Source organism: Gadus chalcogrammus, chromosome 12 (genome assembly GCF_026213295.1).
Source record: "Gadus chalcogrammus isolate NIFS_2021 chromosome 12, NIFS_Gcha_1.0, whole genome shotgun sequence".
Classification (NCBI taxonomy): domain Eukaryota; kingdom Metazoa; phylum Chordata; class Actinopteri; order Gadiformes; family Gadidae; genus Gadus; species Gadus chalcogrammus.
In genome coordinates this window covers 2,908,771-2,932,266 of record NC_079423.1, presented here as the reverse complement: position 1 = coordinate 2,932,266, position 23,496 = coordinate 2,908,771, and the positions used below count along the sequence as shown (strand labels likewise).

At 45.2% G+C, this 23,496-nt stretch overlaps 2 protein-coding genes across 3 annotated transcripts in view; one reads left to right on the top strand and one right to left on the bottom strand.

Moving 5' to 3' along the window:
* The first annotated feature begins 25 nt into the window (after positions 1-25).
* irf4l (interferon regulatory factor 4 like) lies at positions 26-4,237 on the top strand. 2 transcript variants are annotated; one of them, XM_056603352.1, is made up of 8 exons: positions 26-223; positions 321-507; positions 893-960; positions 1,152-1,284; positions 1,630-1,731; positions 1,893-2,267; positions 2,621-2,733; positions 2,845-4,237. In XM_056603352.1, the coding sequence occupies exons 1-8, from the start codon at positions 26-28 to the stop codon at positions 3,013-3,015; spliced, it is 1,347 nt and encodes a 448-aa protein (XP_056459327.1). In that variant the 3' UTR covers positions 3,016-4,237. The 2 variants fall into 2 exon arrangements, with proteins under 2 accessions (XP_056459327.1, XP_056459326.1); XM_056603351.1 differs by having other exon boundaries at positions 1,627-1,731.
* exoc2 (exocyst complex component 2) overlaps positions 2,465-23,496 on the bottom strand; it is a 41,851-nt gene continuing 20,819 nt past the window's right edge. The window contains exons 8-28 of the mRNA XM_056603350.1: positions 23,176-23,321; positions 22,330-22,411; positions 22,075-22,177; positions 20,918-21,036; positions 16,490-16,600; positions 16,238-16,362; positions 15,739-15,807; positions 15,373-15,530; positions 14,259-14,380; positions 13,883-13,944; positions 12,988-13,068; positions 12,669-12,728; positions 12,345-12,400; positions 12,134-12,200; positions 10,337-10,453; positions 9,138-9,279; positions 7,637-7,692; positions 7,121-7,243; positions 6,767-6,828; positions 5,729-5,788; positions 2,465-5,348 (exon numbers count right to left, since the gene is read on the bottom strand). Coding sequence (XP_056459325.1) covers positions 5,255-5,348; positions 5,729-5,788; positions 6,767-6,828; positions 7,121-7,243; positions 7,637-7,692; positions 9,138-9,279; positions 10,337-10,453; positions 12,134-12,200; positions 12,345-12,400; positions 12,669-12,728; positions 12,988-13,068; positions 13,883-13,944; positions 14,259-14,380; positions 15,373-15,530; positions 15,739-15,807; positions 16,238-16,362; positions 16,490-16,600; positions 20,918-21,036; positions 22,075-22,177; positions 22,330-22,411; positions 23,176-23,321 — 2,015 coding nt within the window. The 3' untranslated portion in view covers positions 2,465-5,254. The remainder of the gene's footprint in view (positions 5,349-5,728; positions 5,789-6,766; positions 6,829-7,120; positions 7,244-7,636; positions 7,693-9,137; positions 9,280-10,336; positions 10,454-12,133; positions 12,201-12,344; positions 12,401-12,668; positions 12,729-12,987; positions 13,069-13,882; positions 13,945-14,258; positions 14,381-15,372; positions 15,531-15,738; positions 15,808-16,237; positions 16,363-16,489; positions 16,601-20,917; positions 21,037-22,074; positions 22,178-22,329; positions 22,412-23,175; positions 23,322-23,496) is intronic.

Below are 23,496 nucleotides of genomic sequence, written 5' to 3'. Positions count from 1 at the left end.
TTCTGGGAACTTTACTGACGGACAGATGAACCTCGAAGCGGATTACACAGCGACGGGGAGCAGCGGGAACGGAAAACTACGTCAATGGCTCATAGATCAGGTGGACAGTGGGACGTATCCCGGTCTGATTTGGGAGAACGACGAGAAGAGCATCTTCAGGATACCATGGAAACACGCGGGGAAGCAGGACTATAACAGAGATGAAGACGCCGCGCTTTTCAAGGTAAGCAAGCGAGGTGCATCGGCAATGCAGCCAAATTATCGATCGGCAATGTTTGGCACGTATAGTTGACCGGCCCTCTCTTGGTGTGTGTCTGTAGGCTTGGGCACTGTTTAAGGGCAAGTTTCGGGAGGGTATCGACAAAGCGGACCCGCCGACCTGGAAGACGCGCTTACGTTGCGCGCTGAATAAAAGTAATGATTTCGAAGAGCTGGTCGACCGAAGCCAACTGGACATCTCGGACCCTTACAAAGTGTACCGTATCATCCCAGAGGGCGACAAGAGAAGTACGTTGCAGACAGAATGCACATTCGCAAATCGGGAAATATGGATGTCAGCATACAAGCACAGTTAAGGGGGCATATACATATTCATGTACTAATTATGTGGCATTTATTTCTTGCCAAGTAGACAGACTCACTATGAACACTAATCGGGTTCTATTGTTCTTAATGCACATACTGGGTGTGTGATGTGCCCTTTAAAACCGCAGTCATTTATTTATATATTTTTACTTATATGACTTCGAGAACACACTCAATCTCACTAGAATAGCACCCAACCAAGAGACCGATTGTTAACTGAATAAAACATGAGATGACCTTCTGTACGTTTGTGTACGTTTTTCTTCTTATTCAGTAATACAAAAACTAATCAATGATTTATTTTTAGGACCCAGACAGGAGGACAGTCCTTTGAGTCCATTGAGCTATCCATCCTACCCTGCCCTTCACAGCCAGGTAGGCCTACTGCTCATATGTCGACTTGGCAGTGTGTGAGTGAGTGAGAGTGAGAGTTAGAGAGAGAGGGAGAGACAGAGAAATATTGAATGTGCTGAACGGCCACACTATGTGACTAAAAATATGTCTCATGCTCATACATCCCACTTTAAATTTGTCTAACATCTTTCCCTCTCTGGCTCGCTCTTCAGATACCCCACTGCATGCCTAATCCAGAGAGTGGCTGGAGAGAATTCTACCCGGAGCAGGCCTTCCTTCCAGAGCTCCACATCCCACAATGTTCCTACCCCCCTCACCCATGGCAGGGCCCCCCCATAGAGAACGGTACAGCACAACCTAATTATGAAACCACCACTCCTGCAGTCGTTTCAGTCATTAGGTGCAGTCCCAGCACTATGCTGGGTGTGTGTGTGTGTCACAGGGTGAGTGATTGAGTGAGTGAGCTACTGAGTGAGTGCATAAGGGCGCGCGTCATTTGAAATGAGAGTGGTGTATTTTTCATTGTTAGATAATGTGTGAGCACATGCTCTTGAAACTGCTGCATGCATTTGCTTTTTGGCTGAGCATCGGCACGTTGAGCTTCTGAGTGCTGGCTCATCTGACCACAGGCCTGGTGCACCGTAGTATATACTATATGCAACCTAGTGAACCCTGCTTGTTTCCCAGCAGCATACCAGATCAAGGGCTCCTTTTACTCGTACACACATGCTGACGTACAGCCCTCCGCCTTCACCCTTGACCCCGGCATGAGACCAGCAGACCCTCTTTCTGGTAACAGCAGCCCATGTGGGCGCGCACTCTCACACACACACACACACACACACACACACACACACACACACACACACACACACACACACACACACATTCTAACTCCATGACCCAGTTTATTTAGAGCTCTAAGCTATTTATTTGTTTCTCCCTACGCCCAGACCTTCGCCTGCATGTGTCCGTGTTCTCCCGGGACGCTCTCGTGAGGGAGGTGACCATCTCCAACCCAAAGGGCTGTCATCTGATCCCCTGGGCCCTGGAGGAAAAGGCCTACGTTTCCCCAGGGGCCCCGGACCTGGTTCCCCTGCCCCCGGAGGGCCTGACACTCCAGAGGATGGCGGGGGAGGAGGGTCCCCCAGGCTCTCTGGCCATGCAGGGCGTGAGGCTGTGGATGACCCCAGAAGGCCTCTACGCCCGGCGGCAGTGCCAGGAGAGTGTGTACTGGCAGGAGGGGGTATCCCCTTACAAGGACAAACTCAACGAGATGGAGAGAGAGGTCAACTGCAAAGTGCTTGACACCCAGGACTTCCTCACAGGTCAGGATGAGGGTCAAAGCAACTGCGTGCGCGTGATGATGGAACCGTTTCTAAATAGTGTGAACAGGGAAAAGATGAAGGAGGGCCAACTAGTCATGTGACCTTTGCATCAGGCACCTCTCAAGCCCACACCCAACAGCACTACAGTTTTACATTTTGACAGCCTTTTGCATGTGCAATGTGACTTGGAGTTTCCAGTCATAGTAACCCAAAATGTCAATGCCACTTCATTGGAATTTCTGTCTTTTGTTTCACCCGAAAGCCTTACTACTTCAGCTCATTTAGCCAGATGTGGTTGTGAGATCATGTTCAGCTGAACACTCATTGACAAAATGCCACTACCTGTTTTTCAGAAATCCAAAGTTATGGGCCCCATGGCCGGCCCATACCTCCTTTCCAGGCCTTGCTGTGTTTTGGGGACGAGTGTGTCGACACGGAGAGACCAAGAAGGAGCCTCACCGTGCAGGTACGATTTCTGGGCACGCACATGGGATGCACAGGGTTGACCTTATATACGCACTGAATGATCAGCAGTCTGATGCCAACACATTCACTCCTGCTTCCTTTCATCCTGCAGGTGGAACCCTTGTTTGCAAGGCAGCTGTTTTACTATGCCCAGCAAACCGGCGGACACTATTATCGTGGCTACGAGCACCACGGTGTCCCAGAACACATAAGCCCCTCTGAGGACTATCAGCGGGCAATCTCACACCACCATCACCACCACGGCAGTATGATGCAGGAGTGATCACGACCGATGTTGGATACTTGGATGGATAAAGGAGCAGACACGTTTGGATGTCACTAACATGAAATCCCGATTGGTTGAGCTGCAAAATCGGTGAAACTGTTGGTAACAGCGAAATCAACAAACATGGACCAAACATCTTGGACTAAAAACAGTTATGTTAAATATGTATTATGTGCTATTGTTTTTTTTCTCAATGTGTATGAGACGTGATTTCAGGGTTGTATAGAGACAGATGTTATCTGGGCTGCACTGACTGGGAGTTATGAATGAAAATAGGCTCCGCCAGAACAAGACAGAATCTGAGGAACTGTCTGAGGCAGACTTTGTACAACCACTTCACTATCAGTGTGACCACAGGTACCTTCTTTAAGGTTGAATTATTAACAGTATAAATAATGATGTATTTAAGAAGATTGTATACATATGGAAAACACTTAGACAAATTTAGACCAAAATTCAAAGTTTCTTTGAAACTTGGTCTGCCAATATTGGGATGCTTTGGGATGAAAGAAAACATCTGAACATGCATAAAAAACACTCATACATACGTAGGTAGGCATTCAGGAAGTGTGATTCGGCTGGTTAGTCAAACAGATATTATAACCAACTTGATGACATCAACACGGGAGGAAGAGGAAGAGGTTGGCCTCTCTTTCCGTTGTATGCCGAAGAGTGCCTTCTTCTAACGCTGTAGATAATATTTCCACTTCCACGGAAAAAGAAGAAAAAAAAGTTTTAAAAACTAAAGACTTTTCCGCTGTACAATTTGTCTGAAAGGATAAACAAGGGTGGAACTAGATTAAGTTCCACTAAAGTACTACCCGTTATCTTCACTGCAGATCTACCAGCTCACATTTGTATAGGTACACACCTCTGCATCTAAAAAATAGAATCCAAGTGTAATTGGATTCTATTTTATTAAAGGGTCAGATGTCTGGTTGGTATTGGGAGATATATTTATATATTTTATATGTATCTGGTAGCAAGTTGCAAAAACAAGTGTTTTGTACAGTAACAAAAATGTATCAATCACTGTGTTGTCAAGTTTGGCTTGCGATGATCTCTTCCATTAAATCTATTACATTTTATATTTTTCCACATGCAGTGAAATCTTATTCCACACTTAAAATCAACTGAGTCTGGGCAAATAACTAGACTTGTAATTTTTTCCAGAATTGGAACATCTAAAAAAAATAAATAATACTTTGACGCAAAAGTCCCCTGCTCAGTTGTTTTACTGTAAACGGAGAAACAGTGGAGAAAAAATGACACAAAGTGGTTACTTTGAACCTCCTTTGTTGAATTAATCAGTGGGTGGACAGGAAGTTAACTTTAGATAGAGAATCAAAACAACTTGATCCTCCCCTCCTGAGAAAAAACCCACAGATACACAAGGTGCGTTTATGATTGCAGAGATTTGAGTTTAAAGAGACAGAATACCGTTACTATAGAGACCTTCTGCAACAATCTTAAGATCATGTACATACATTTGTGCGTTCGTTTTTTCTCTCACGTGGGACCTAAAGGTGTGGCACCATGTGCCCTTTGGTGTCTGAGTGTAGTGACCACAATTGTGATGCTAGATTTGCTTTGACACTCACTACCTTATTCTTTCTGGGTTACAATGCGTGTACAGTTTATGTGGCTGATGGTGTCTAACCGTCTCTCTAACGGGCTTCAGGCTTTCCCGTACACTTGCACGCCCACAAACGTTCTCCGGCCTGCGAGACAAACGCTCAGGTTTTCCATAGATGAATAGTCTGCTTGTACGTATGACACCTAACCACACCCCTGTGGCTAAATAACTGCAACTCCTAAGGCGTATTTTGCTTTGAATTGTTCATGTTGATGGACGAGCAGATCATGGTGGCCATTTGAGATGGAAAAGAGAAATGAGAATTACAAACAGTTTGGACCCTTGTAACCAGATAATGCCGAGATCCAACCTAAACGGAGTGCTGAGGAAAAGCCTAGAGTGAAAATGGCCAAAATATTCTAGGGTCGACGTTAATTTGGTTTTCGTTTCCTTGCAAAATGAAAGTTAGGGAAATGAGTGGTCTTCCAAATAATTTGCATTCATGGCTTCATCTTTCGGAATAACAAGAGGCAGATTTGTTAAAGGGACTTGATTTCGATTTATTCTGGGTACATCGATACATTGCAGAGATTATAGTGAGCATCGTTGCCCGTAAGCACATCAGTGGAGCAGAGCAAGTTGAGACATGTTCTGGTGGTTCTATCTCTTGACGGGCTGAACAGAAGAGGGCTGGAAGCAAGTGAGCTGTAGCTGCATGCCACTCTTGAACGTGTTGAGGAGCTCCTCCTGTGACCTGAGAGAGAGAGAGAGAGAGAGAGAGAGAGAGAGAGAGAGAGAGAGAGAGAGAGAGAGAGAGAGAGAGAGAGAGAGAGAGAGAGAGAGAGAGAGAGAGAGAGAGAGAGAGAGAGAGAGAGAGAGAGAGAGAGAGAGAGAGAGAGAGAGAGAGAGAGAGAGAGAGAGAGAGAGAGAGAGAGAGAGAGAGAGAGAGACTATAGCGGCATTTCACAGTTTGACTAGCAATGCAAATACACTTTTAATCAGTCAAACAGAATCATGTTTCGGTTAACCATAAGGAGGCGTTATGTACGAAAGGAGAAGATACTTAATTATTATTTTTTTTTAATGTGTTTGCACTTGTGTGCATGATGTAGTGGATGGGTAAGCGAAACTCACTTCTTGTCGGCTCCGCTGTGGAGCTGAGGAAGAGGCTCCAACGCCTGCCTGAAGTTTGCACTACAAAGTCACACAAAGAGTTATGCTGTTAAAGCTCCCACAAAATGAAAAGTTTGCTCTCTTGCATTGGCCCGAATCGGTTTACATCGAGTTGAATCACTTCCATATCATTATTTAGACCAACAAGAATAAAAAAATATTCAATGTACGTATCTTTCAGTAGGAAATATTTGCAGACAAAAATGTGCAAGTGCTTACGTAGTATTAAGAGGTTCTGACACATTTTTGTTTGCCCAATGACATGACTCTATTGTCAACTATGCTGCAGACCTCCATGCGTGTTTACACTAACTGCTAAGCGCTGCTGCGGCTAAACTCTATGCTAACCAACGCGACAGACCCTCCCCCTTTAAGAAAAGCCATGTCCTGCCTCAACCCCATTTTCTGTTCTCAATAAAGTCGCTCGGAAAAATGCCATCCGACTTCCGTGAATGGGGCCTTTTATGCAGACTGCCCACCAAACAGACAAATGGGGAAGAACTTGTGCGAGCCGAAAACCTTGGGTCCATGACATACACATGCTCCCGCATAACACAGAGAGCATGCAGGCGTACACGCAGAAGCCACACATGCACGCTCGCCCGCGCACACCAACGAGTCACATTAACATTACTTGGTGGTGGCTTACGAACAGGAAGTGAAAGCAATCTGGTTCAGTGTGTGTGTGTGTGTGTGTGTGTGTGTGTGTGTGTGTGTGTGTGTGTGTGTGTGTGTGTGTGTGTGTGTGTGTGTGTGTGTGTGTGTGTGTGTGTGTGTGTGTGTGTGTGTGTGTGTGTGTGTGTGTGTGTGTACTGTGTGTACTGTGTGTACTGTGTGTACTGTGTGTACTGTGTGTCGGCTAGGACCTGTGAAAACGGTTCATGTCCTAGACTCCTAAATGATGGTGTTTGCTAGTGTGTGTGACTGTGTGCGCGTGTGACAGGGCTCGTGGTATTTATGTTTGACCGTGTACGTGTGCAGGTGTGAACATGTGCTTACTTGCTGTCGGCGGTCAGGTAGCAGGCCACCGCGTCTCTCAGTGCCCACAGCTCCAGACGGGCCTGATGGAGACGGAGGGGAAAGGCCTGATAAATATAGATTCACTGGTACTTCCAGAAGCTATAGGTAAAGCCCCTGCAAGTGCTGTAGGGTTACTCAGACGTTATAGGTTATCGCTCACTAATGCGTAGTTTCTGAGGGACAGAGACAGAGACAGAGAGGTGTGTGTGTGTGTGTGTGTGTGTGTGTGTGTGTGTGTGTGTGTGTGTGTGTGTGTGTGTGTGTGTGTGTGTGTGTGTGTGTGTGTGTGTGTGTGTGTGTGTGTGTGTGTGTGTGTGTGTGAGACATTCATACCTGCATGGCTCCGTTTTTGCTGAAAGAGGGCACACAGTGCATCAGACGACACATCTCTTCGGCAACCGCTTCAACTATTTTGGATAGAATCCTTGGCACCAGCTCCTTGGAAATAGTGAAGACCTGTGTGAATGTGTTTGAGGGAGGGAGTGAAAGACAGAGGCGAGTAAGAGACAGTAACAGAGAGGGAGGGATCAAAGGCGAATGAGGTTTCACATTTGAGATGGAGGGCAAAGGTATAGCACAATGTTTAAAACACAAAAGAGACAGACAAAAGCCACCCATGTGTGAACATATTATGCAAAATAAACTGACGCGTTGTAATGAAACACACTATTGATATCCGCTGATTATGACGACACTATCGTCTGTCTAAAAAAAACTACAAATTATCCAAAGACGAAACCGGATTAAGTGAAGCGTTTGGCTGCTGACGTGAAGTCTGGCTGTAATCAGCAGCCCAAGTACTGCAGAGTGTTAGAGATCTGGTCATTCTGTGGTAGGCGGGGCTGGTACCTCAGCGTGCACGGTGATGATGCTGACCAGCGCTTCCTTCAGGTAGTTTCTCACACCTAAGACAGAAGAAACACGCATGCTGAGTCCCAGAGCTGGAGACAGACAGAGATAATGTCCCTGGAGCCCGTTGTTTTGTGGACACTACTGGCGGACCCTTTTGAGCCAAATACTGAACACTCATGGTTCATGGTCTCCAGTGTAATACTTATAGAAAGATAGATAGAAACACACACATATAGGTTTGTTTTCTTTGGCCGTTGTAAATCTATTGAAGGTAAACGGTGTGGAATTGTAGCTATTCAACTGACTAACTCAACTCAATTGAAAGTATCACATCCTAAAATTGTGGTTTATCCACCTGTACTGTTCCTCTTTTGTTAAATGCAATAATAAAAAATGCACACACGCAGGCTGAATTGGTGGAACACCCATGGACATACACAGACACACACAAAACAGGGACGTGCATCTCTAATTTCCACAATACAGGTTCAAAACAAAGCAGAGGAAGGTCAGGAGTGTCCTACGGTATGGTGTATGTGGGGAGGTGGTGACTCAGTGCAACCTTGGCTTAAGCCTTACAGCAACACATAAAAGAAGTCCATCTTGAGATATGACAACAGGTAGGAACCACAACAGAGCCCAGGGCCCAGAAGTTCCCCACCTACTAGAGTCACGGAGCACACTTTAGATGAAAGTCTACACTCAGAGGAGCTCAGATCTAGGGGAACAGGACGTTTCATTTCCTATCGCGGGGCTCTGTAAGCGAGGGCCTGTAAGCACGTGATCGTGGAACAAAAAGTCAGCCGATGGTAGTAAACTGCATGGGAGCATTTCGTAATGGTTTCAAATAAACGGCGTGACAGACCTTCCTCTCTAGAAACACACTCAACCAAAGCCTTGCTGAAAGATTCTTTAACTCGTGCAAATGAGTTTAAAATATGTCCGTAATGAAACAGGAAAGGCATGACTCCGCCCCTTCAAGTTGTTGTTTACGGCACAGGCTGTGCCGTCTTCTGTTACAGTGGGGCTGCTGGATCAGAGACACCCCGCTGCTTATACTTTTACAGGATCCCTTCTGAATTTTTTTAAATTTTATTTTGGGATTATTGGGATTCAAACTGTTGGTCACGCTTTGAGCTATTACTGAAGACTGAAATTAGACTAAATTATTTATCTGTTGTGAACTTATGATAAAAAAAATGATCAATCTATTAATCTGAAAAATATGCAAGGTTGGTTTTATTTCTAACATTATTCTATCAACACAGACATTTACATCGACCGTCTGGCGTTAAAGTTGATTTGCCTCGGGTGTACTGTGGAGTGGGTAAGACTGTTTTATTAGCAGGCTAGTATTGCCTGTTGCCTGTTTTTTTCGGTCATTCTAATCTGTGATCAGAATGAAGTACTAATTTTACTGCAAAAAAAAACAACACCTGGTGTGTCCTGGGCCGTGCGTCTCTTCACAGGCAGTTTGGGAAGCCCTGCCCTGGCGTACCTGTAGGTGGCTGGCAGTCCCTCCAGTCAAAGTATCCGGCGTAGATGCCGGGCTCCAGGGAGCCCACGATGGGGTCAGACTTCCTCTGGATGTAGGCGTCAAACAAGGTCTGGTCCAGGTCACGCACCGCCTCCCTGCTGGCCTGCTCCCGCGGCAACAGACAGGGGGGTTAGAGAGCATCAGCGTGCCGTTTGCCCACCGGCTCCCGGTGTGTTAACATTCACTGAGCGCTGGCTCTTCGATGCAGCATAAAGGACGTGCTTGAGGCAAAGACCTTTTCATTCATACGGCTGCCATGTGTGGGAGGAACCCTAAACCATCATGAATGAACCCATCTAGGTTGTGAATGTTGCAGCAGAGCAAGGGAATGACATTAAAAGGATACTTCCATAGTTGCAGGACTGAAACTGCAGCCTTAGGAAGGCTGTGATAGTGATAAAACAAATTGATAAATAAAAAAATAAAATAAGGAATTCAATAAAACTGCATCCAGATGCATTATTCACGTGACCATCAAATATATTCAAGACCAACTATGCGTTTTATTGCATTTGTTCCGCAGCAACCATCAATGAGGAAACAACTGGTGGATATATTTCACTTCTAATGTTGGGTTTGTAGTGCATTGATTCACACACTGTTAAAAGGCAGAGATGGCCCGTTGTTGAAAAATAAATCACACCCTTTGTTATTGTTATCAATCGGTTAGGTTACTAGGTTACAAAATGAAATAAATACTTTCAAATGAGCTTTTACCAGAAGGCAAAACAGACACTCACTTTTGCTGTGCGATTCATCCCCCATTAGTCATAATGTTTGAGTGTGTGTGTTTGTATACGTGCAGTGTCAACGAGTGTGTTTTGAGAGAAGAGAAATGGGAGTTGAAGATGAGTGGAAATGAGATTCAACTGACCTTTAGCTCAATGTGACTTACATGACTAATATTTATGCCCTTGCTGGGCAGAGCGATGCCATCTCATTGGCAACATACATGCAGCATCACACAGAGCATTTCCCACCAATCTAAACCAAAGTGATTTCCACGAAGCACCGGTCGCACCACAAGCTCCAAATGCAAACAGCGGGTCAAACCTACAGTCATCACCACAAATGCATTTTTTATCCATTTCTTTCGCTACACAAGACGAAAGACTCAAGGTAATTTGCGGTCAATTCAACCCAATTGATCCCTCACTAACCCGTGTGATCTTCTCTGTGCCTGTGAATCCATGCTTCTCAAAGTGCTCGGCAAGGTTGATAAAGGTGTGTTTCTCCAGGTACTGGCAGTTGCTGAGGATGATCAGCAGACGCTGTTCCTACACACACATAGACAGGAAGGGAAGATGATTCAATATACATCATACAAAATCTATTTTGATAAATAGGTTTTATATATAATATATATATATATATATTAGTGCTGTCAAGCGATTATAAATTGTAATCACGATTAATCAGATTAATGTCCTAGTTAACTCGCGATTAATCACTTTTTTTTTCTATTCTAAATATCCCTTCATTTCTTGCTGCTAGCCTTTTAGTGAGATCAGAGAGTGTTGAGAAGGACAGTTAGAAGAGCCGCATTGAATTCAACCCGGTCCACTTGACATCGGGTCGGTGCAGGACAGTGGTAGGCCTACCGTAAAACTTCAATAGCCCAGGCTTTTATTTGTTTCAATCACTGAACTTTCGAACAAAACTCTTGCTCAGCAAAGATGGGAAATACTATAACATTTATTATTTAAACCAGTATGAATATTCCTACTGTAAGTAGGCCTATACACATTACCAGGCTATCGAATAACGCCTAAACACACACACACACACACACACACACACACACACACACACACACACACACACACACACACACACACACACACACACACACACACACACACGTAATCGGGAGAGACGGGAGAATTCCCGGTGGGCCGTTAACGTTTCGGGGCTGTCGGGCTGATTATTGCGGGATAACAATATTGCAGAAAAGTTCCTTGCAGCGCCGTCTGGCAGCCTGAGCTGTGCGCCTGCAACCTCAACAGATGCAACACTCAAACTGTCAACGTCGCAACCAAGTCGATTTTGTCTAGAGGGGAGTAACTGAGCGGCCCCTCCCGAAGTGGTACACCCCAGGTGGGCCTTGAACTGCGATTGGTCAGGAAGACGTAACAGCTAATGACAACATTGAACTCTCGTGCAGGCTTCAACAGAGTGACAAACAAACACACAATTTTGTGTTGTTCCATACTGCTAAACAATAGGCCGATTACAAAGTACCCTGCGCCTAACAAAAGCCAAACTAAAAACGCAGTTCAACCACATAGGTCTCTTGTTTCAAAATTGCCCTAACAGTGGGTGTAACGCCCTTAGACAGTATAAAGTATATTCAAACTGATTTAAGATCTGTGAAAATCTCTGGGTTCTGGCAGATTTTCAGATTTTTCAGCACCAAATAAACCGCTGCTGTAGGCCATAACCCTGGGCCTACTTGTAGAGGTATTTCTGACATCCAAATGTTAGATATAAAATTACATAGAAACAAAGTAAACATAAATGTTTCATAATAAACACCACGCTTATGACTTGTGAAAAAATTATCGTATGACTAATGGTCGACTTCATAGTGTGGGTGAATTGCTTTCAGATGACAAACGAAATTGCTTCTCAGAGACAGCCCTAATACAAAGGTTGAATATAAAAAAGGAGTGCGGTGAGGTGAGGAATCATGGTGTGCTGTCTGAGTCTCAGACCTTCACAACATGGCCCGGCTGGTGCTGTTACCCCCCAGCTCGAATATGAGACCACGGGAAACCCCCACCTCCATTGACTTCCCCTTACCAGAAACACCAGGCGCCCCGATGTTCCCTGCACCCCTCCCCCACCTTCCTCCGTTGCCCTTCGCTCAGCCTCTGCGTCAAACGCCGATTACACGAAATGCAACGACCAGGAAACACAAACCAAAGCACACTGTTGAGGAACCCCCAGAAACTCACCGGCGTGGGACTGAATTCCTCCTGAGCGCTGCTGAAGGTGTTCGGAGAGGCGAGGTCCACCGACGTGCTGATAGTAAAAACGCGCACACACACACACACACAAACACCCACACAAATGAGTGCAGATTTATTTTGATTGTCATGTTTGTGATTCTACTGCATTCAAATGTACATGTGAATACAGACAGGGATATACACAGGGGGCACTCACTGGGAACTGTCGCTGTCCGTCTTCATACTCAGCTGCTCCATGCAGCTGATGAAGGCCTGAATTTCACCATGGGACACATTACTCATTTGAATGGAAAGACATCCTCATAAAAGAGCGCATCTTTAGTTTTCAACCAGTCTCAAGAATTAATGAGACCAATTTCTGACTCGCCTTTGTATTAATCATCGAGCGGTAGGTCTTTAATCGGAATCCCCTCAAAAAGACTATGGCTGTGTTACAATCGTAATAGGGCAGCCTTAGCCTCGTTTAACATATGGGATGCCCTGTATGCATGGCTAGGAGGAGGGGGGGCGTACGGCCTACCTTCATGATGACCACGCACAGCTCTGATGCACGGTCCTGGGCCAGATCCAGCTGGAGAACCTACAGGAGACACAAAAACAGTTCCACATGGAACAGACACTCTGTGGCATCAGATAAGAGTCGGATGGATGCTTCAGTTTAAAAAGTGACTTGGGCTCCACCCAGCTATTGGGTATTTTCTACTTGCTTCAAAGATTTTGAATCTCTCTTAAATATCATTAAATAGAGAGACGGTTGCTTATGGCGGTGTGAGGATTAAAATGATGAAGGCAGGATGATTAGTTGAGAAGATACTCCGAACCATCTGTGGTAATCTTACATTGATCTCCCCAGGTTTGGTTTCCATGGGCTCTGTGAGTGACTGTAGCATCTGGACCACGCACTGCTCAAACTGGGCGGGCTGCACAGGACAGCAGGCACAAAGAACATCAACAGGGAGGACATTAATAACGTCTTGCTATCAATATACCACCGATGAACAGAAACAGCAAAGCATTTATCTGTGTAAGGTGTCGGAGTCATAATTAAGAACAAACGTTACTCTTCCTGTTTCCACACAAAACAAACGGTTTAATATAAAGAAATGTCTCGGCCCTCAGCAGTTTAGTTTGCTCTGGGACATTATATTGAAAGGCTATGCATATGCAATGTTGCAACTCAAGTCAATTGCTTTTGCTTTGCCTGTTTTTTTAGTTTTGAGAAGTAGTAATTTTAATGAATACATAAAAAAAAGGGTATGACCTATAAAGTAGCCACAGTGGTTAAGCTTAAATGTGTTAGTAAAATTTCATTATTGGTAGTTACTTTACAATAAAATGTATGAATTAAGTACATTTGTCATAAGAAGTGAAACAATATATCGCTGTCAGTACAGTGAAGATGTTCATAAAACCAAGTGCAAGTACTAACAATCGCTAGGCTAACCCATTCCCTGTGTACAGCAATGATAGCAGCTGCTGCAGATGCTACACAATTAAGTATATACTAATTTCAAAGAAATGCAGTACAAAACTAACATCTAAATAAATCGAGATTATCTAAATTATTTAGATAATCAAAAACATGTATACAACTTATCATGATGTGATGGCAAAGGCATTATTAACTCATTGACTTAGTCAAGAACAACAGGCCTTATTCTAATGTATTCTCTGGTTATCAGGGTTTGCTCTACATCAAACAACAGGTTGTCTGTTGTGGTGGAGTGACCTTACCAGGCTGGTGAGTCCCTCATTATCAACCACCCAATCCTCTTTCTCAGCAAGCTTCTTCACATCTGAAGAGGGAAAAAACAAGAACATCCGATCAACTACCCTTGAAGTCACGGATAGTTTCCTAACAATAAACGTGGTTCGATTTTACATTTTTATACGCACAGTGGCACATACATACGCATGTACAACCCTATATCACTGTGATTCAAAAAAATAATAGCCTTTACGACATGGGGTTAATTAATTTTATGTAATATTATATTAACCATTCACTTTTATTATTAACGCTTTTATCAACCAATAGTTCTGCAAGCAACCAGCCGCTGAGGCCTTGTACAAATGATGAAGTATCCGATGCAGGTGAGGCGGCCCTCACCCTCGGTGGTGTGCTGCAGGCTGACCAGCAGGCAGTGCACTCTCAGGTCCAGCAGCAGGTCCTGGATCACCTGCAACAGATCATTGGGAATCTCCAGTGTGGCTAGAGCATCATGGCAACACCTGGAGGGAGAAGAAGTTGGCGAGTGAGTGAGTGAGAGAGAGAGAGAGATGGTTCATTGAGCCATAGTCAGAGAAATGGCTAAATCTAAAGCCCCATAATCACTTAATTCTAGAGCTGTCAGTTAAACGCGTTATTAACGGCGTTAACGCAAACCAAATTTAACGGCGTTAAAAATTTTAGCGCGCGATTAACGTAATTATTTTATATTAAAAAAAATAAAACATTTTTTTTTTCTTTGGCTCAAAACAAAGAAGCAGTAGCCTGACTGCTATGTTCAAATGACATTTGTTCAAAGCAGTCGTTTAATTGCACTATAGGCTCTTTTTTTGTATCGTCCTGTTTTGATCAGTATATGCCAATGTTGTTATCAATAAAAAATCATTTGCACAAGGCAAGCCGATGCAATTCACCATGTTGATAAGAGAATTAAAATGAGAAGAATTATGGGACAAAAAAATCAAGGGATATTTAGCATAGAAAAATAATTTGCGATTAATCACGATTAATCGTGAGTTAACTATGACATTAATGCGATTAATCACGATTAAATATTTTAATCGCTTGACAGCTAATTCAGGAGAAAACTGAATAAGTGGGTCTTGGTGAACCTTTGAGGGTTATTTTGATAAAATCTAAAGTAATGTTTTAATAATAGGGGGAAATCCCGTTTGAATTCAAGAATCTCAAGCTCATCTGGTCCTATGCCACCCAATGTTTCAGTTGATCTACAACCTTTATGACTGTAAGGACAGTCATAACGACTGCATCATAAACGACTGCTTTGTATGTAACTTATTTCCTCATAGGCAGAAGTTCTCCAGCTTAAAAAAGACTTACCTACCCTTTAATGACAATTACGAATAATCACAAATAACGGTTCAGTTTGAAAAATATATATATCAAAACATTGCCGGGATGGATGAGGTCAATTGGAAACAGAAAAGCAACCACGGTACATGTCAGTTTCCACGCAGTGGTGGTGGTGCCGTACCTGACGGTGTGGATGACCTGCGTCACCCAGAGGCCCGTGAGCTCCGTCTTGTTCTCCCAGCCCCCGTAGAGACCCAGCTCCCCCGGGGGAAGCGTGGCCGGCAGGAGGGCCCCCCGCACTAGCTTCACAAGCCGGTGGGTCAGTTCCTCTATCATTTTCTAGACACACACACACACACACACACACACACACACACACACACACACACACACACACACACACACACACACACACACACACACACACACACACACACACACACACACACACACACACACACACACGGTTGTGTTTGCTATAGAAACAGGTGATGCAGACAGAATCTGAACATGCTTTGGGAATGAATATGTGCAAAGTGCAACACACCTTAAAATCATTCTGTCTCTGCCGGGCATTCTTCTTGGACCTCTCCACTTGGCCGGACTTCTCTCCGGTCTGCAGTTTCAGGGTGTGAATAGGATCCCAATATGAAAAGTTTAAGTCATAGCAGGATGGAAACAACTACCATTGATTCATTCCAGACAGGTTCGCCACATTATCAGTGTGTCATTATGTTAACGGAATAACTACATGAAACTGTTCCATGATAAACTTCCATAAGCTGCATGAGCCTTTGGTCCTTAACACATGACAGAATGTGTTGGGTTAAGGAGTCTGGTAGTGCCTTGTAGCTTGCAAGGTAGACTGCCTATTGTCTTCAATCCTCACACTTGGCATGTGCGTTGAACAGTGTCTCATTGAACATACTGATCGTCCACTCATCATATACTGAATAAATATTTAATTAACTCATTCATTCATTGCTTTCCAATTGGTTGAGTCTGGCATGGATTTCTTCACATGAATAAAGACGCTTGGGCCTGACCTCGCTGAAGAGGCTCCCGTTGACGTAGGAGATCCAGAGCTTCCAGAAGTTAGGCAGCTGACCGATGACCACGTCCGACAGCTTCTCCACAAACTGCACCTGTTGGGGGGTCTCAAAACGCCAGGCTGTGGCACGCAAACAGGCACACACAGACAGACCACTTTTTAACAAAAATACATTCTATACAGTATACCTGCTGTGCAGCACAGGGCATTTTTATACCCAAACACAAGTTCTGAAACAGGGACTCACTGCTGGGACGTGGCGTACGCAGGCTGCCCCCCCTCTTCAACGAGGCCGTGTGGCTCATCCTCAGAGCCGAGGGTCGGGTATCCCCGTCGAGGTCCAAAGCCCCGACACCCACTGAGAGAGAGAGAGAGAGAGAGAGAGAGAGAGAGAGAGAGAGAGAGAGAGAGAGAGAGAGAGAGAGAGAGAGAGAGAGAGAGAGAGAGAGAGAGAGAGAGAGAGAGAGAGAGATTAATTTGAGAAGTGAACTCGCATTAATAAGATAACATACTTTGGATATCAAATAATCAAATATCTCAATTTCATAACTCCACATTCCTGGTTGAGCCTCGGCAGGCTTTCACACCAAACAGACCTCCCCAGGCACTCCCCACCTCTCTTTATTTGTCTTCTGGTCCGGCCTCTCCTCTGGCAAGCCGTTGAGAGAATGTCCCGCTGTTTCGACCCTGAGACTAGGAGGGTAGGCTAGGGGGGAACTGGGCTGTTTGTGCACACCGGGGTGTCAGCCTGGTTTTTGATCGCCTTCGCTGGGCTCCGGGAAACATCTGACCCTATCCCGTTCACGAATGAGGTGCAGCAAGGCGCCACTAGATGGCGATATAAGATCACACGGTGGAACAAAGCTGCATGGACTTATCCCAACAGCAATTCCCACTCCCACTACCCCGTTCCGTTGGAATGATTCCCAAGAAAATAGCATCTAGAGGAAATGCATTAATGGTGATGCAAAAGTGAAACTCGTACGTCTTACTACCCAGCTAAAGAAAAAAACCAAAGGAGACTGGCTACAGTACGCACACCGCCTATGTATCCTTATTGCAACCCCAGCGGCAGGCGGCTCCCAGCTCTCCTACACACGAGTTACTCGCACTCATGCACAGCGAGCCGATGAGTCACGTACACTTGTAAATGCACACATTGGGGTGGCAAAATACCAAGCCGAATAGATTTGCAATTACGTTGTTTCTTTGGTGCTCCAGTCTCATGCATGCAGATATGATTTCTGAAGAAACCCCCAAATGAGTCAGGCTAAAGACCATGAGACATTCTCTTCACTGAGGTGCAACACAGGCACACTTAAAGCGAGTGCAGACACACATCACGACATAAGCCCATACACACGCAACCCCACTTAGGGGACAATACAGTCCTCTCATTCCAGGAGCAGTTCCTCTGCTCTTTTTACATGCCCGAGAACTGCTGTTGATCCAGGTGTCGGAGGGCTGAACATGGCGTCCTCCATACTAGCATGTGCATAGATTTAACGTGGGGTTGAACCTACAACGTGCACAATGTTTGGGTGTGCGTGGTTGTGGGTGTAGGTGGGTGTGGCTGGGTGTGTGTGCGCGCGTGTTCTATTGCAATGGAGTATTCTGAATTGTTACTTGAACTAATTGATCAAATGACATATTTACATATCTCTTTGCTCTTTGTATTTGTGTAAAAAATGAGCCTCTGTCTTTGCAGACTTCCTGGGGCTGATGCTCCTCTGCAGGGTGATGGGCTTCCTGTTCCCCGTAAGGTCGTCAACCCCCAACACACACACACACACACACGCATGCCTACCTTCTGCTTATACACACACAGACATGCAGATAGGCACACGCACATCCCCCAATGTCATTTGTATACACAATATATCACAGCGAATAGATAACCACAACTCCTATTCTACCACACACACACATGCCTACTTTCTGCTTATATACACACACACACACACACACACACACACACACACACACACACACACACACACACACACACACACACACACACACACACACACACACACACACACATCCCCCAATGTCGTTTGTATACACTATATATCACAGCGAATAGATAACCACAATTATATTCTACCAGGGTTAGGGTTATGACACACACACACACACACACACACACACACACACACACACACACACACACACACACACACACACACACACACACACACACACACACACACACACACACACACACACACACACACACACACACACACACACCTTAATAATTTGCTAATTGATTGGTAATAATTAACAGATTCACCCCAGAGTAGGACGGGCTGAGCCTTTAACTGTGACCACATGTTGCTCCGACACAGCGTATCAACACCGGGATCAGTGTGCATTGACAAAGTTATTTTCCTATAGACACAATTTGCCGCTAATTGTATTGACCTTGGCAGGCATGGCGTTGTACAGGAAATCAGATCACCACAGTGTATAATTGGATCGGGCACAGCCAGATTGCCATAACAAGAGCGTGCACGATGGAAGCATTTAGAGACACTTCGGAAGCAACTCCAGGCCCGCTCCACTTTCCTCATATCCCAGATTCAGGATTTACATTGAAACAGAGACAGATGGACCCAGGAGTCAGGGTAGCTAACATGGCTGCAGAACCGGATCTGGACAACACCACCTTATCCTCTAGCTACACCTGCAATGGATTGAATGTAGTGCATACTGCTCAATTATAGAACGAATACATTCTGGGCTTTTGACATCAAGATAACATCTGGCTACATTTATCTGGCCGTTTTCTCTCACAACAATTACAGATTAAGTAAGGACATTGTCCGCAAAGGATGAAAGTCAAAATATATTAATTTGTAAATCCCTTTATCTGCTTTTTAATGCAGGCTTGGGCAGAGGTTTTGCAGACGGTTGTGGAACAAGAATGAAGAACAAGAGGGAGAGAATGCTGGGGGGGAGATATTAACGCCCTCTGTTAGAGCAGGCGTGGTAAACATGTGTGTGTGTGTGTGTGTGTGTGTGTGTGTGTGTGTGTGTGTGTGTGTGTGTGTGTGTGTGTGTGTGTGGTTTGTGGGGTGGGTGGATGTGGTTTCTAATGGTGGGTATCTGTGGGCTGCTCAGGTTGAGGGATGTTCCTGAGAGCGTTTTTCTGTACCCAGGCCAGGGTAGGGTACGCAGAGAGCGGGAGACAGATCGGGGGAAGAGGGCTGGTGGTGGAAGGGCAGGGGGAAAGGATGGGCGAGGAGGGACAGTGCGGTAAACAGCTACCAGGTGTGTATGTGTTAGAGGAAAGAGGGTCCTCGTCTGAAGAGTGTGACAAGAGGGGCGACAGGAGACAGCTGCTGCAGAAAAAAAAACCTGGTGGGAGGGGGCTCTGCTTGTGTGTCTGTGCGCGCGTTCGTATGTGTGTTAACATGCTTGTGCACCAGGGTAGGAGATTCACATTTGTTTTTAATGGGCTTTTTTGCCCCTTTGTAATTCATTTTGGGCATTTTTATTATTTCCATTTGATAGAATCTTGGGGATTTATGAAAGAAAATTATATAAAACCAGAAAGGCTTTGCAAATCATATATAACTATGTTACGGGGGCATTCAAAGCATGAAGCATAATATTTTTTTAAGAAATTACAAGACAGTGGCATTCATGTGTGTGCGTGTGCATGCATGTGTTTGCGTGCGCATGGGAGCTAGGTATGTACAAGTGGCCCACAGAGCCCAAATATATGTACAGTATGTAAGTAAGTATGCAATCTGAAGATTCATTTGACTGTTTATCGTGCCCCCACCAAGGGGGCCTTTCCCCGGACATGATAAGGAGGGTTTGTTTGAACTGAGGCAGCAGCAACAGCAGTGAGCGAGCGGATCAGCACTGCTGATCAATCAACCTGAGCCCCGGAAACTACTGTTAGCCTTAGCATCTGACATGTTTATATTCCACCTCCACTATGTGAGCCAGCCACCCACAGAGCACGCACTCTGCACGTACGTATGAGTCTGTGTGTCAAACTACGGTGTGTGTGTGTGTGTGTGTGTGTGTGTGTGTGTGTGTGTGTGTGTGTGTGTGTGTGTGTGTGTGTGTGTGTGTGTGTGTGTGTGTGTGTGTACGGACATATTGCTAGAGTATCTCATGGATCTCTCCTGAACAGACAGTTTTACATCCACATTTCCCCCCCTGGTCTGATAATTCAAAGCGAGAAACATCTTAATTGGGATTAATTGTTCCAAATCATCTGTGCGGCCGCATTCAATGTACATGTGCGTGCGCATGTGTGTTTGTATGCGCTAATATGCCAGGCCATGTAACCTAAATCCAAGTTAACCCCCTCCCCAACCACATCAACGCACACACACACACACACACACACACACACACACTTTCATCTGATCCATTCGGATGTAAGAAAATAAACATGCTGCGGCCTCTAGCAGCACAGGCATGGCGAGGGGAAAAAGAGCAAGCGAGCGAGAGAGAAAGGGGGGATGACAGAGTGGGGAAAGGGAGGTCAGAAGAGAACCACTGCAGCAGAATAGCAGCTGGGGTGCGGCACTCTGAGCCAGAACGAGATTCACATGACACTCAACACTGATGAGAAATGCTAAATAGGGACTTTACATTCTGAGGGTGAGTCAATTCCAGTGTGTAAATGTGTGTGTTTATAGTAAGTTACCTCTCTGGCCAGTAATGAACTCATCCCTGCAGTTCTGCAGGAGCTGCAGGATCCACTTATGCTGAGCGTAGATGCATTGCCAGGCGGGGTCCCCTGGAGCATGGAGGTCAGACAGGTACCTGGACAAAAAAAAACAACACACAGAATATCAAAACCAATCAAAAAATGATTTTAAAAAAACGCATCGAAAACGAGGCTATGGGTTTCTCCCAACAGAATCTCTTTTCTTATGGCAAGACCTCAGGGAAAAACACATCAAACATCCCATCTCATCGCATCCCAGCCCTAATCATCCCCTCAGCCGATGTTTACGTCCTGGGCATCCCCCCAGTGATCCGTGGGGCGCAGGGCTGAGTCACTCCCAGGGCTGCGGCTTGGCTCCGGTCGCCTGGCGCAGCAGCCTCTGCTCGCTCACTCGTTTGTTCCTCGTTAGGGGCCGTCCTTCAAAATCCTTGCGTAGGGACGCAGGCACGCAGAGGCAGTTCTTACAGGCCTGTTGTGCGCGGACATGTGCCTGGGATGCGTGCACGTCCATCACTCCCACCAACCCACCCAACCCGCCAACCCACTCACGCCACAAGGAGAGTAAACAGGAGCCCCGTGGGCGTTCAGAGACGCGCTAAATGCGCCGGCATGAAAGATGGGCCGTGCGGTCGATAGCCGCTCTCTCTCTCTGTTCCCGATGGATCGCTCTCAACAATAATAAACCAGCCCAGAGACCACAACTATGGACGGGTAGGTGGGATCGAGAAAATCTAGAACGTGAGAGGAAAGTAGGAACAGAAAAGACAGAACATGAGAGAAAGAAAGGACAAAACGAAATGAACGCAGAGAAAACATGAAAAGACAAAGAAACATGCAGCAAGAAGGAGGAGAAAGACAAGAGGGACTGAAAGAACAGAAGGTTGACGGGATCAGTGAAGACCCAGGGACAATGGAAAGGCGGGGTTCAGGAAACAAGAGGGCCTTCAATGGAGTGGTTCTAGGAGTTGTAAGGATACACTAGTCATGGCCAACTGGGTTAAAAATATGTTGACCGTGCCCTGGCACCAACATGTATTGCAGGGCTTCAGAAAAGACCAAATGAATCATGAGCAGGGATGTGTGAATATTGTTTCCTTGTTACATTGACGGAGAGAGCGCATGCGTGCAGAGACCTGATGTATCTCTTCTGGTCGTGGAGGGTGGACGGGGTCTCCAACAGCTTCTCCAAGAGCAGGCTCCTCAGAGCCCCGATCCTCATCTCCACCTCAGCGTACACTACGGAAGGACACAGGGAGCCACAACAGAGTTTAATGAAAGGCAGGTGGATGTGATCCTTTTGTAGGTCTTTTGTCGGCGGGGATAATTCAGGAAGAAACCAGGACAAATTATAATACTGAAAATAATTAACTTTGGTAAAACGGGTTCACCTTTTTTGAAAACGGGCACCTCAGTGTTTCCAAACAGGGATTTGGCTTTCTCATAGTCGTTGATCACCACGTCGTAATCGCCCTAGGAAAGGACAGAATTGTGACTGGATATTACAAGCTTTGGCTGGTAAAGACTAGGGCTGAACGATTAATCGAATTTAAACCGACATTGCGATGTAATAGAACGAGATATGCAAATCGCAAAGGCTGCGGTTTTTTTTGGGGGGGGGGGATTTGTTTCTGTTACTGACTTGGGATTAGTAAGATTCGTATTCATTCTTATTTTACAATTTAATAGTTAAATAAAGGTATTATAATATCAACTCATCTCAACACATAGGCCTGGCAAAAAGGAATGAGTAGTTTATATGTTGACTGCTTCCTATGTTGTGTTATGTTTGTCATACACCAGAAGGATTAATTGCTTGTTTAGTGAATATAAGGGAACATAAGGAACTTTAAAAAGAAAATCGCAATCGCAATATTGGTCGAAATAATCGCAATTCGATTATTTCCCCGAATCGTTCAGCCCTAGACCATTAGTTTTTTTTTTTATTTTGATTTTTGTACTGCCAAGCAACTGTGATCACTTTTCATTTTAGCCCCTTTAGCCCCACCTAATGGATGACAAATATTTATACATTTCTTTGCCTCAGTGCAATACATTTCCAGGGCATTTAACAAATATTTGGATAACTTTGAAACGAAAATCTTCTTGATTCACAGGGGCCTTTAAAAGCCTTTGTCATCCCACTTTTGGTGGCAGTTATATTTTCTTCCACAACGCCCCAAGCCCCATTAAATTCTGACCCTGGTGTGCTTAGTTGTGTTTGTGTGTGTGTTTACCTTCTGGATATTGCGCTCTATGTTGAGTGGCAGGTTGAAAAGGAACTTGAACCTCTGCAGGACGTTGAGGGCGTTGCGGGTGGAGTCCGCTTTGTCCTTCCGTCCCAGCACCTCCTGGAACAGAGTGTCTGCAGTGTCGCTCGCCCCTACCAGGCAGAGCAACAGACACATAGAGAAAGACACAGACAGAAAGAGAGAGAGACACAGAGACAGAGACAGAGAGACACATACACACAGAGACAGACAGACAGAGAAACACACACAGAGAGATAGACCGACAGAGAGACAAAGACAGAGAGACAGAGAGTGAGAGACACAGAC